The sequence below is a fragment of the Amphibalanus amphitrite genome, unplaced genomic scaffold, assembly GCF_019059575.1.
Source record: "Amphibalanus amphitrite isolate SeventyFive unplaced genomic scaffold, NRLGWU_Aamphi_draft 000013F_arrow, whole genome shotgun sequence".
Taxonomy (NCBI): Eukaryota; Metazoa; Arthropoda; class Thecostraca; order Balanomorpha; family Balanidae; genus Amphibalanus; species Amphibalanus amphitrite.
This window is the reverse complement of record NW_024881509.1, coordinates 1,701,180-1,716,026: the sequence shown is the minus strand read 5'-3', so window position 1 is coordinate 1,716,026 and position 14,847 is coordinate 1,701,180. Positions and strand designations below refer to the sequence as shown.

The following is a 14,847-nucleotide window of genomic DNA, read 5'->3' as shown; positions in this document are numbered from 1 at the left end:
CCAATCTATAAAGTCGGGCACAATTTAACTGGTTTTAACAACATTTTAGAAGGTGGGATAGTTAGTCCCTTTAACTGATGTTACGCTTTGCTGATACGCACGAGATTGTCCGTCAAAAATCAAGAGCGCATGGAAAGTTCAAGCAACCTAAATTTCTACTTTGAGCCCAGAATATTACAAATTTTTAACTCCTTGTAACTTTATAACCACTCAGTTTTGATAAGCAAAAAATATGCTACTAGCCACTTGCTACTAGCCACTTAACTTTGCTACTAGACACTTGTTAAGTTATCTTGTTAAGTTGTTATAAACAATGTCAATGTTGAAGGGTAAGGTGAGAGAAAGATTTTATTAAACTCTTTTCAGAAAGGAATTTCAAATGTATTGATGCATTATTCATTTTCCACTATCCAGTGTGCACTTTCTGAGGACTTAGCATAGCAATTTCAAGTCCTTGCTATTGGTATGATGTCTTTTTTTCTGAAGAGCAATGAAGCAAGTAAGGTTTATATAGCTCTAGCATTGACCCAGCTGTATTTTTTTCTTGCAAAAACAGTTTTTTTTAATTGCGGGTTTTTGCGGGTTTGGCTCGGCCAAAATCAGCTTGCGGGTAGTTGTGGTTGGGCAAGGGGTAGCTGTGGGGCGGGGCGGGTAATGAAATTGCAAATTTGTGGCATCTCTAATACAGGACCTCGGGCTTTGTTGAATTTTCCGCCCTCGACCTTCGGTCTCGTGCGGAAAACTCAACAAATCCCTCGGTCCTGAATGAAACATTTTACCGGCCCCGTGTGGTATCATATATTACAAAGTGAAATGCAGGCCACATGGGGTGACTTTGCCACCATGTTTTTAATGCAAAAATGAATAACTATCCAATGTAACTAAAAAATCTTAATCTAGGTATCATCATTTTGATCTCCAAACATGCTTTAAGAAGTCAAAAGTGAATAAAGTGAAAATTAACCCGCGCCCTGCTGGGGGTGTTTGAACACACCCTGTGGTTTTTCGCAAGGATCTCAAAAACGGCGCGGAGCGCCGCCGTTTTTGGCACACCTTATCATACATCAATTCTACACATAGGTATTGCAAAAAGTTCAGACCAAGGTTGTTCAAGGTCAGGTCGCCAGGTCACTTACAGTGACCTCACCTCATGAAAAGTTTCAATGTCTGCCATAGCTACACCGAGTGACCGATCACTTTGAAACTTTCAGCGATTGCTAAGAGGAATAGCATGTACAAAGTCTTTATCTCAGAATTTTGACATCGATGACCAAAGTTAAGAGGCCAGCTTTACCAAAAAATACCAGCCGGCCGCCGAAATAAAATATCCAGCCGAAAAAATAACCGCCACAAATCCACGAGTTTCAACAACAAAACAATTCCAGCCGATTTCGGCCGGAAATATTTGCCGCCGGCAGTCAGCTGATATTGTAATACGCTATCATTACGATATGGTCAAGGAGATTAATAAATTATTTAAAGCATGTTTTCAACTAACTTTAAGCGTGTTTTTAACCCGCGCCCCGTTGAGGTCTGGCAGGTTCCACGTCCTGTTGGGGGGGGGGGCAAAGGGCCCCCCGTCGTATCTCCGGAACCAATAGCCGGATCGGAAAAAAAATTCAAACGGCAATCGAAAGAGCTCATCGAGATGCACAAGATAGGATATAAATGACCTTGATATTTGACCTGTGACGTCACAGGGAGGTCAACCAAGGTTAAATCAGTCCAATTTGCAATGACGAGAAGTCGGTCATAAAAATGAAATATAAGCTTTCAAAATGAGTCTGGATATGATGTATATGATAGATCTGGCATGTGGATAGTCACCTGAGTGGATGATGACTTATGACGTCACAACAGGGGCCAGCCTCGACTAATCAGAAAACACTGCCGAATCGTATCGGAAGGCATGTTAACCCTCGTCCATGTAGGGGGGGGTTGGTGCAACCCCCCCCCCCCCTGAGGCTTTTCGGAAATAGTGCAAAAACGGCGGCGCGCAGCGCCGCCAAATTTTGGGTACCTTATGGGGCAAACCTTGCGCATCTTTTGATAAAAAAAAATTTGACCGGGTCATGTCAGGTCACGGAGTTATGACGTCACAAAGGGAACAGCCTCCGGCCGGATTTTCACAAACTGAGTGCCAACGCCCGAGGTTTCCTGCCGGTGGTACGGACATCGGTTGATGGATCGTGATGAAACTTCCCATGCATGTTGGGGCAAGTATTGGCTATCATATGGTATAAGAAACTTGACCGGGTCAGGTCAGGTCACGGAACTATGACGTCACAAGAGGAACAGCGTCCGGTACTATTTTTGAAAAGCGCCCGAACCACTATTTTGCTAATTCTTGTCACCTCAATGGGAATATGCAGCAATATTAGCTTCTATAGGGAGCAAATGGACCTCCCAAATCCAAAAATACAATCAGATTTCAAAAATTTAAATTTTGATTTTTCGAATTTCTGCCGCCGACTGTGACCTTGCCGACTTCCGGCGCTCCCAACGCGCCATTTTTAGAGCTAGGGAAACGAAATACATACCAAACGATAGAGAATTGATCAAGGAACACGATAGTGAAGGTTTCAAGTCGATACCTCCCACCGTTTCGCCGCAATCGCCGCGGAAAGTTGAAAAAGTCTATTTTTCCGAAAATTTGACCTTTGACCGGTCAAAAAACGTCAAATGTTGACCTAGGACCAAAAAATATACCACCAATCGCGAGATCTCGGCGAGAGCAATCCGTTGGTCTTTTCCGCTAAGCTCTACGACGCTCCGTTTTCAAACGCCAAGGGGGGGTCGCACCAACCCCCCCCCCCCCTGCATGGGCGAAGGTGGCAGATCGCCGTTTACGGGCGAGGGTTAAATTGTGAATATTCGAGTCTTTATGAAGACATGTCATATATTTGCATCCCCAGAAGCCTCCTTGACCATTTTTCTTGGACCTATGACGTCACAGGAAGGCCAAATAAGGTCAAATTGTACCGGTTTACAACGAAAAACATTTTCTTTTTACGTAAAAGTGACTTTAGTCACGTAAAGGATCATATTCAGTCAGCAAGAGGTTGATAAGATTCATAAATATTACTCCTGACTGATTTCAAGCACAAATAACGAAAATATTGTGACGTCATAAGAACAGTCGCTACTTTTTCAGTCATTCAAATAGCTATATCTCAGGCAGTTTTAGAGATATTTTGTTAATTTTTGGCATATGTAAGGCCAGTTAGGGGTTCTCTAACAAATATTCCGTTTTTTAAGTTCCCCAAATTTCAAAAATATCTCAAGAAATCTAAATTTTGAGTTAGAAAATCCCTAGGTCTAGAAATTTTTATTTTTTTTGAAATTTCGAGATAGCCATTTTGTTTGCCATACTTTTTTATACCTACGGTCCAATTTTTGAGTCGCTAAATTAAAACCCTAATTTTCTGCGATTTTTCTTCGTGAACAACTTTATCGACGAAAAATCGCCGGACATGACCTCAATTTGACCTCCGTAGCTCGTGACCTGAGATGACCTGGGACCTAATTTTTTCAGGAGTTGTGTAAAATTGATGTCCGGAGAGGTACTGAAAGTTTCAAGTCGAAATTCGCAGCCGTTTCTGAGTTATCTCCTAAAAACCACAGGGGGGGGGGCACTGTGGGCCCCCCAACGGGTCGCGGGCTAATGCAAATGCCACATAAATTTGGAAATATTATTATTGGAAAAAATTACATATATTTTCAAGAGTTGTAACCACAAAATAGAGCATTATACACTTTTATATCCATATTAATATTCTGGTGCCCAGCAAATGCCAATACAAAACCACCAAATTGTAAACCTACGCCATTGATAAAGGTGACGATATGAAGTTTGCGTTCAAGCGGATCTTTTTTTTCCTGTCAGCCTATTATATTTCATTTTTACAATACCTTCAATTTGCAATTTACCTTTTTCTCTGCTTTTGGTCGCACCTTATAGAAAATCATCGTGTCGACCGTGTACGCAATGTGTGGACCCCCACCTTATATGAGGTGGGGACTAGATGGGACCCGCTGCCGAGCGAGTGAACTGCAGTGCTGCGAGGCGGCTTCGCGCGCACTGCATTAGCACCTTCTCCTTCTAGCAGGACTAAGAGGGATAAGAACTCGCCAAGGCCTATATAAAGCCTTGTGCCAAGGCGAACTCATGACTACCCACTCATGACTCATGCATGCAAGATACACATGCATTCAATATCAGCACAGTGCACACACAACAGTTATGGATTCATTTACATTTTACAACATGACTATTATTTTCTTTTCCTTCAATATTGACAGCATGACTTGCTGAGTTCAGTGGCACAATCTTATGACAGCAAGTTTGTTCGGGTTCGCAAGCATGCAAGCTTTGCACTTTTTGCTTCAAAAGCAAGCCTTTATACATTTCTTTCATGCTATTCAATTTCTTTACTAAAAAAATAATTGTAATTTATCTTTAAAATCTTGCCATTTTGGTCTTAGCAATGTCAATGCACCTTCCCTGTTAGCTGCACCACTCAAGTTCCACCCAAAAGTACTTGGTATCAGCAGCTGGCGCCTTGCAATGTCAAATGTAGCTGAATATGTGAAAACAGTGACATATTCATTTAAAATCTTAACCCGGCAGGCGGTGGGCCTCCCAGCCACCTTCCGCGCGGTGGGGGGGGGGGGCATTTTTTTGCCCCCCCCCCCCTCGTATCTCCGAAACTACTGGACGGATCCGGAAAATTCAAACGGCGTTCGATAGCCCTGTCAAATTTGTCGAAAGAAACCAAATTTCATTGACCTCGGGGTCACCGATGACGTCACAGGTCAGGTCAAAGATAAAATGTTTCACCGTTCACGGGGCTTCTAGGGAAAGCGCTATAACACCGAGTAAAACGCATTTTGTCGAAAATCAGCGATAAGGCGTCAGTTGTCTAGTACATATGTTGCTATTAGAGGTCACTGGTCATACCAGGTCAGGTCACAGGTCAGGTCACCAAAGGTCACCAAGGGTCACCACATGAACCCAACTTTACTAAGGTTGTGCGATGCATGTTTTATGGCCAGTTTTTCATTTCCAACTCAATGGTATTGGTTATAAGACCATCAGGTACGGTTTAGGTCACTTTCTGGTGGAGGTCAGGTCAAGGTCTGAAAAATGACGTCACTCTGACGTCATTAGCGGCTAACCTATCACAGCCTTTGGAAAAAAATTTGGTCACCATGTGCGCTAGCTACTCCCGGGAAGGTACTAAAAGTTTGGTGACGATCGGCGCAGCGGTTCTCGAGATATATCGAAAAAAAAACTAAAGGGGGGGGGGGGGCAAAAAAAATGCCCCCCACCGCCTGGAAGGCTAAGTCCAATAAGCCTACCCTCTCTGACTCTCCTTCCAGCATTTCATCAAGCACCTTCGAAAATGACCTTTCATCATTATTTTCCACTTCCGTGTGAGCAATGAACTTGTAAGCTGACCACTAGTTAATACACTATCATCTTCCTGTTGGGTGCTTGTAGCAAATGCATTATATAAAACGAAAAAAAATCAACACAACACCAAACACCAGTCTTGTTGGTTCCTTTTGGTTCTGCCTGATGAAAAAGGCTCTTTCTTTACGCAAGATCATGAGTATTACTCTTCTATGAAGCCCAGATGCTTTACAAATTGGCCATGAATGATACTTATTATATCAACTGAGAAGCGCAAATCACGATAACTAGTAACAAATGACGCCGATTATTCCAACATGACATAAAAAAATAGACGGGGTCGCCTGTCAATTTTTAGGGCGTTTTTCCACATAAAATGGCGCGGATAAAAACTCCATTAATGCCGCATTTGCCATTGGTGAAACTTTTCACGCCGGCGGATATGTTTTCGCCTGGTTGGTGAAACTCGTCGGCGTTTTTTTTTACAGAAAATTGCGCCAGGCGGCTATTTTTCTGTTGGTAAAACTGGCCTCAGGTCAATTTTGCGACCTCCCATTACAAGTCAATGGGAGAAAACTGAAATGCGCTGCTTTTGGAAGAAAGCAATTAAAAACACTCCCAAACACTGAATTACAAGTAACTTAGAAACACTGAACATGAAAATGGTCCCCCTGAGGTCATCTCAGGTCAGAAAAATTATATACGTCATGTGAGACCACGAATTAGCAAAGTTGAACCATCGGAAAAGAAAGACATGATGGTTGCCGGGCTTTCTATAGACACTTTGAAAGCTTAGATACGGGCAAAAATGCATGGTTTTATTTTAATTGTAAGCTGGTACCTACCTATCTCATGCTTGGTAGTATTCCTTACTAGCATCTCCAAAGTTAACCAAGTGTGAGTATTTCAGTAACAGTCCACAGATGTAGTGATTACATAAATAAATATAGGCTGAGGCAATTGTAATGCTGATTTGCCAAAATTGAATTAAATAGGTAGCTGATGTCAAAACATAAAAGATGCTCACTTGCAGTTTCACGACTTTAAAAAAAAATCTTACCTGGTGGTTGGAGAAGACTGACTATGACATGTTAGCTTGAATCGATTCAACCCTAACTCGCGTTACCTTAAATCGACTCAACCTTTGACATATATGGCCTATTCATATGTGAATCGACTCGACTCATGATTCATTGAGCTTTCAAATTGTTTGATTCGATTCAACTCATGACCAGGGTTGTATACGACTCAATCAATAGCAATCAATTCAATCACGACAAATTTGGGAAACCAATCAAATCAATCAAGTCAGAGCAGTTTTCGGGAATTGATTCAATCGACTCAAACGCGACAATGAAAGGAATCAATCAACTCAATCAAACGACTCAAACCAAGATATACATTAGGTTTTTTGCCCCACCAACTTGGAAAAGTGTCCATAGCAGTCTGGTGTACCTACCTACCTACCTACCTACCTACAGAAGAAACAAAAATATTGTCATTTAAAATTATAAATTGCCATGCCATTCAAAGTTTTTATGTAATAAGGAAGGATACCTAGTGATGGACAGGTGGATCATGATATTGAGGTTCAATGGGTAGAATTGGAGCAGAAGTTTCATTTAATGGGTGCAAAATAACCCAGTAGTTGACTTCAACAAACGCCCCTTAACCCAAATCACCACCTTTCACCTAAAAGTTGTCAATTTAATTTTGGCCATATTCCAGCTAAGTCATCAGGCCATCTACCCCATGTAAAGCCCCCGTCTGTCTCTTATATATGTGAGTTATGCGGAGCTCTTCTGAATTGAACCCTGAACATAATGAACCTAGCTAGGTTACATGCCACACTGACACCATATTGATATGAAAGTGTTGAAAATGTGCTATAAATTTGACAACTTCATTAGGTATGCTTTATGAAGACAGCAGGAAAGCAGGTAGGTACCTACTTACCTGCCTAGATGTGTCACTGGCTACCAACAGTACCAACGAAGGTAGATAGGTTATATGTGAAGAATTCAAAACATTTTATTGCAATACAATTTGAAACTGTTAGGACTGGGGGATAGGGATGAGCATTAAAATATATTTAAAAGGAAATGGAAAGGACAGGGACTCTGGAACCACAGGATAAGTTAAGGACAAAGGAAGAAGAACAATGAAAATTAAATGCCGTTGGTGCGACTGCGAAAAAACAAAGAAAACGTTTTGCCAAGAAGTATGCTAAGCTTTTATAAATCCTTATTCTTCGTCTTTTGATTTTTTGGTAAGATGACGTCATTGATTATCATGTAGTATGGTAGATCATCATAAAATAAATCGGTTGTACAACACCAATTTCGTTTTAATTATTATTTCAATTGAAATAAAACCACTTAATAATATTCGGTAAAATATTTTAAGGAAAATGAAATATGTTATGCCTAGGCTCTCAGGAGAAAAGGATCAACAAACGTTCTGCTGCAAATTAAACAATGCAGCAAATTAGCTATTAATGTAAACGTAATTAGCGAGACGAAAACGGCGCTTTTGTTTCAGCTATTTTTGTAGGGGTTTCAGATATTTATAGAGTTCAGTGGGTTGTTTCTGAGGAGATGTGGAGATGTGAATTAGTAATTAATCACACTTTATTAGTATATAGGGCCTTGCACTTTATCATCTGGATTAAAAAAAAAATTCCTGCTGAGTGCAGAAAGGTAGGTAGGTGCATCGCCAGGTTCTATCACAGGATTGGACTCAATTGGAGCAGTTATTGCAGTTGAAAGTCAAAGTTGGCTGTTCATGTTTAGGCCCTGTTCTTTATTTGGCCATCTACTCCATATTGCAGTTGTGATGACAAGCAGTTTTCAGTGTAGTTTTGTGATCTTTGATGTCATCAATTGGTGTCATTATTTTTCGTCAACTAAAACTTATTTCAACTTTCCATTCAATCGACTCAATCATACGAGTCACTCTAATTTTCGGGAATCAAATCAGTCAACCAGTCGCTAAAGTCAAACGAGTCAGTCAACCAGTCATCTCGAAAAGTCAATCGACTCAATCCAATCAACTCAAAATACGCGCTGAATCAAATCAATCAATTCAATCGACTTGATTGGTATACAACCCTGCTCATGACTAAGAAAAATGACCGATTCTTGAGTCGATTTATGATTCGGCTCTGAGTGGTATACAACCCTGTCAACCATACCAAGTTTCAACATCGCAGCTGGTCTAAAACATGGATAAGAAACAAAAAATTAGGACCTCTTCAAATTTGGTCATTTCATGGCTCTAATAAAACGCAGCGCAGTTACGAATTCAGTGATTAGGGGAGACCCGGGCGGTATGGGCCGGTTTTGCGAAAAGGCAATTTTCTTCCAGTGGGCAGTGGCTAGACCCCAGTTTTCACTCTGAGTGTACGTGAAATTGCCAATCGCCTGCAAAGTGTGCCTGATATTATTTTTATTGATATTATTTACTCGGGAGGCATGGGCCATCGCAGTTTTGAAGAAGTGTTGCGTATTTTTACACATTTAACCACGTAAACTGGTAGCAGTCATTTCGTCATACAACCCACGTGATTTCCAGAATCTTCCTTAGTCTTCTTTGGCAATGAGCGGTGATAATGCGTTTTTGCCCTCTTCGTGTAAAATACGGTACAACGGAAAATTCTTGATAAATTTGAACCAGGCTCATTTATTATGTCAAGCCATCGCTAACATCAAGTTTAAAGCATGCAAAGTAAGACTGGATAGACAATTTGAAGCTTTCTTGCAAGATTATGAGCTGAGATGCTACGCGCATTCTGACGTCCTAACCGGGAGGTTCGGGCCACCCACCCCCCGTGATCCTAAATCAATAAAATGATGCTTTCATTGAATGTTCCCTTCAATAAGTTTTATTTTTGTCGCATAAGGTCGAAAATTTAAGTTTAAACTTGATTCGATCAGAAAAGTACTATTTGTCTTATTTCATGGAACATGATAAGAGTTAACAAAAATAAATAGGTATGTGCTAATGTGACCTCCATGAAGTAAGCTGTTGGCCGCTTATGCGGTACCTGGGCTCTAAGAGAGCTCAAGGTAGAGCCCAGCTACGAGCATTGTTCTCAATGTCGAGAAGAGAATATGAAACATGGCACCGGCCCATACCACCAGGGCAATGGCCCATACCTCCCGGTGTATCTTGATTGATCGAAAAAGCGCATGATTCATTTCAAGTTATCTCGAGACAAACTAGTTGATCCCAGATGCCTAATAGCAGGCACACTTAACAGGCGAAACACAATTGCACGTACACAGAATGAAAAACCAGGTCTAGCCACTACCCACTGGAAGACTATTGCCTTTTCACAAAACCGGCACATATCTCCCGGGTCTCCCCTGTCTTTTGTGTCCCCCCCCCCCCGTCCCCCGCTCAGCGACTTTGACTGCCGGGGCAGCCATCGGTCATGAGCTGGTCCCCAAACCGAGTGTCTGGATTCGCCCCTGTGACCGCCACTGGCGCTGAGCCGCCCCTGTCATTGTCACTGACGCCCAGCTAATGCCTGTCACTATCACTGACCCGTGGATGAGGCCCAGTTTGCGGTAGTCGCGCGAGTTCTCGTAGATGGGAGTGAGAAGCTTGTAGATGTCGTTGACGGCCTCGTGCATGGAGGCGCTGTCGAAGGCGTGGACGGCCTGCTCCAAAAGCGAGACAAGGCCTGGCTCGGTGAAACTCTTCCCGGTGCAAATCCCCTCCTCTTCCGGACTAACCACATCGTCCGACACTGGCAAAGGGCGTCAGGTCGGGTCAGCTCACATCGCTTAGGGGAGAGTGGGGTAATTTGGCCCGAGGTGTAAATTGGCCGCCCCCACCTGTACGAAAGCTGATAAAAATGAATGAAATAACTTCTCTATTCATTTGTCATCGGCAGAACTAACTCGAGAACAAATGTCAAAGCTTCCCCCCCCCCCTTAGTTTTATTCAAAATTAATAAAACGTGAATTTCGTTAGAAAATGGTAGCTTTTACTTCCGTTTAAAAATTTGTATAACACGTAGTATTTGGGCTGTAAACGAATTCCGACATTATAGCGCCATTCTGGAGTGTGTTCAGCGATTCCAAGAGCAAATTCATCTAGTTCTGTACAGCCATGACGACTTAATAGGCAAAAAATTTCAGAATGGCAATGTGGGGTTATTTGGCCGGGACTAGCGGGGCAACTTGGCCGGTGCGCTCAGAGTCACTATGCTGGGACGGCCGAGTTGTCATGGTCAATTATACCATAAAGGACATAATTCATGACCAACTTTGACTACCTTGATGCCATATTTCCTATTGGATAGCTCTGTGAGGGCATGTGACGTCATCAATGGTTACCTGACGCTTTTTTGCTAATAAATACTTACAGACAAAAAGATACAGCCGCGCAAATGGTCTCATTGTATTCAGCCCGTCAAGGCGCATCGAATGATATACATGATGACCTTGAACTCACGTAACCTTGAGGTCAAGCGACCTGATGTAATGTAACAAAGTTCATCCCCAGCCCCCTGCCTTAGGGGAGAGCGGGGCCAGTTGAAACACGGGGTCAGATGAAACATGGCTTTATTTTCAACAGTATGCAACATATGGCGTTGCCGACACCACTGCGCATTCGCGCTCGACCACTTCCTTTGTCAACGGCGTTTGGGCGGCAAACGGACGGTAATTTTGATTTGACACTTGTTTTTGTGTTTTTGAGGGGCGTTTGGGAGAAATCGTTCTTATGAATATTTTGTGATATCTTATATACTTTTGTTTGATGAAAGAAGAACTCCTGGCTCCGGAATAACACCTTATTTGGCCCTTCATTCAGCATGATGCCGTCCCTCCAGCTCGTTGAGGGTCAGTTGAAACAGGGCCACAGGCCGTTTCAATGGACCCCGGTGACCTTTGCAATGGTTATTGTTCAGGGGCTGTAAACATTAAAGGAAATAGTCCACCTTTGAAATGAGCTTTTAAACTGAAATACTAGTTTAATAGAGCTCAATTTTTGACCCCTTTTTCTCCAGCCTTTTGCTTGAAAGCACACTATAGCCTGAGATATTTCTCATTTTTCTCATCCGCCCATTTTACCATAGTCTATGTACTTTATGTCACCTATTATGAGGAACTTTGCACTTTTAGCTTTCCAACGACCTATTGAATGTAGCATTTGGAAAAGTAAACCGGACAAAATATCTCCTTAAGAAAGTGGCCTTAAAGAGGAAAACATCCCATTGTTAAGGATAGGTGCAATTGACCCCATGGGCTGGTTCAATTGACCCTCGCATCGGGGTCATTTGAAACGGGCGTAGAGCTGTTTTATAAGCATGCGTTTGGCAGTAAAATATGTTTGAAACATGATTTTACATATCTTAAAATAAAACCAAAAGAACATATTTTTTCATGGCATTGTGCATTTTTCGATATCACAACTAGATCTCGCTGTGCATGTCAATATATAAAAAGTGGTTCAACTGGCCCCGCTCTCCCCTACTAACAATGTCCTTTTATGGTCCTCGTTCCTTACCTGTGACGCCTGTCCTGACCCGCTTCTGATTGGTGTTATGATATGACATACATGTGTGACGTATGTATGACGCGTGGTATATGTCGCGCCGGAGCGGGCCGAAGCCCGGCAGTCGAGGGGAGATAATTCTAAGACAGCAACGGACTCGGACCGTGTGAGGGCCGCTCCCTCGCCGGTCGCTTATCTTCTCTTGTTCTTTTCGGCTCGTCATCTCGATCGAACTCATTATCTCGGACATTCAAATATAACGTGAAAAGTGAAACGCTGTATTTTAACCCTCGCACCGACGGGGGGGCGGATATCCGCCCCCCCCCCTGAGGTTTTTCGCGAATAGCGGGAAAACCGCGGCGCGTAGCGCCGCGAAATTTGGTATGACTATAACCTCATCAATTTTACACATGGTGTGCAAGTTTGAACCTCCTACCTTTTAAGGTCAGGTCACCAGGTCACTTTGAATGACCCAACCTCAAGTCACTTTTTTGCAACTTTGTCACCGTGCCAGAGCTACAGTAGATGTCAGAGTCCTTTGAAAGTCGCAGGATATTATAAGGTCATTAGTAGCTACAATTTGTATATCTCGGAATTTCGATATCGGTGACCTAAGGTCAGGTCATTTTCGCGACCTCCCCATTATAAGTCAATGGGGGAAAATCAACTCCCTGTTTTTACCACTAAAACGGGTCGGAATGGCCCCATATACCATACATGACTTCATATACGATCAACCTTCACTACCTTGAGGTCTGTTTTGCTGTTGGGCAGCTGTGAGGTCATGTGACGTCATCAAAGGTCACCAAAGGTTTTTGGCCAATAACTCCGTACAGGAACAAGATACAGACGCGTGGATGGTCTCATTGTGTTCAGCTCGTCAAGACGCATCGAATGATATACATGATGACCTCGAGGTCACGTGACCTGAGGTCAACCTTTGACCTTGACCTTTCGAGGTCAACATATATATCACTCGATGCGGATTGACGAGAGGATCACGATGATGCCCTTAGTTTGTTCCTATCTTGACTAATTCGAAAGTTATTCGAGAAAAACTCTCTCCATATCTAGCGCCGCCATTTTGACTTTTTCGACCCCTGTGACGTCATCTTTGACCTGACCTGAAAATGACCTTAGTAAAAATTGTAGATCTTGGCCGTGCGTATCCGATGCCGTTTACCGCTTGTCGCTATCTTGCTTCGTTCTCGAGATCTCAGGGGGGGCGGTCATCCGCCCCCCCCCCGTCGGTGCGAAGTTGGCGCAGACCCCCGTCGGTGCGCGGGTTAATTATCACGAACTTTATTACAGGTAACGTGACCTGAAGCCACCTTTGACCTTAACCTCTCGAGGTCAACACATACATGTTTCGATGCGGAATGACGAGAGAATTACGATGGTGCTTTTAGTTTTGGCCTAGCTTGATTACTTCAAAATCTATTCGTGAAAAACTGTCATCGCAGCTAGAGCCGCTATTTTGACTATTTTCGACCCCTGTGACGGCTGAGTCAACCTCCAAAATGCTTTAAATGCGTCGTAGGACACGCGTCATTGCTGAATGTGAAGCTGACTCGCCTATAACAAAAATCATGGCCTCAAACTAACACCGGCCAAATTGCCCCACACCACCGGCCAAATAACCCTGCTAGTGGGGTAATTTAACCGCTTTGTAGACCTTTGTAATGCGTCACAATTTCAACATAAGTAGTTACTCTATCATTTCAAGTTTACTGTCCAGGAAAGTCAAATGTATGCCACACCTGTCAGCGTTGAGAAAATGCAGAAATTTGTGGTCGATTTTTAGTTACATCGTTTTCTGAAAAAGCGGCCAAAATACCCAACTCTCCCTTACTGGGTAGTGGGCAGGGCCTCCTCTAAGGAATTTTCACTGAGGGGCCAGAGGCTCAGAAGCCAAACCTAGGGTAGGGGAGAGTGGGGAAAGATGCCCAGGGTTTTACTATGTCATATATTATTCGAAAATGACGATGGGAAAGCAAAAACTTGGAGTTTCAACGAAAGCCGACATCATTTTTCTCCAAAAATATCACACTTTCGTGCCTGAAATATTATTACTTTTTTTTGCTATTAAGCATTTTCCTGAAGAAGTGAAAGGGGGCATCTTACCCCACAGGGTGGGAAAGACGCCCCCTGACGTTGGGAAAGATGCCCCCTGCACTATAAGTGACATAAATGGGCACGTGAATCGCCTGAACGAATCAGTAGTCCCTTCGAGCCTGCAGTAGACACCAAACGTCATCATAAGGGCCCTCAAAAGTAGTCGTAAGGGGCTTCAGAGGTCATCGTTAGGGCCATCATAGTCCAGCGCGGCCAAACAAGCCTCCGTGGTGGCGTTCGGAGACCACTGTGGGGCTCTTATAGGTCTTCATGATGCTTGAGGGCCCTCGAGCCCATCGTGGGGACCTCCGATGCCAGTGCGGCCCGTGGGGCCAACGTGGGAGCCCTCAAAGGATGTCGTGATGGGCCCTGGAGCCAATAATTGGGCCCACAGAGGCCGTCGTGAGGGCTCTCAGAGTCAGATGCCGCCCAAAAAGCCGCTATGTGGGCCGAGAGACCGGCATGGGGAGCACCCGACCGTACTGGACTCTCAATAGTCCCAGATCGGCTTTTGTCTACATCACAAGTATGTAATAAATGATTTGACGGGCTGTTTGAAGGACAGCCTACGGATTTAGGGGGGCGTCTTTCCCCATCAGGACAGGGGGCATCTTACCCCAAGGTACCGAAGTAACATTAAATCAGTACAATTTGTTAGCCATAAAACTACACCATGAAACAAACTGTTTGGGACACAGTACACGCATGCTAATGTATCACGACTATAGCAAGGGACGCAAAAATTATTTACCTTCTTTGATATTTACAATGTTCTGACACCAAAATATTTTTTGAAAGCAGCAAATAAA

At 43.3% G+C, this 14,847-nt stretch overlaps 1 protein-coding gene across 3 annotated transcripts in view; it reads right to left on the bottom strand.

Moving 5' to 3' along the window:
- The window catches only part of LOC122383748 (dedicator of cytokinesis protein 7-like), a 649,924-nt gene that overhangs the window by 154,968 nt on the left and 480,109 nt on the right, over positions 1-14,847 (bottom strand). For all 3 annotated transcript variants that reach the window (XR_006256886.1, XR_006256885.1, XM_043370493.1), the window contains exon 32: positions 9,965-10,169. Coding sequence is in view for 1 of the 3 variants with exons in the window: in XM_043370493.1 (XP_043226428.1) it covers positions 9,965-10,169 (205 nt within the window). In the remaining 2 variants the exon portion in view is untranslated. The remainder of the gene's footprint in view (positions 1-9,964; positions 10,170-14,847) is intronic.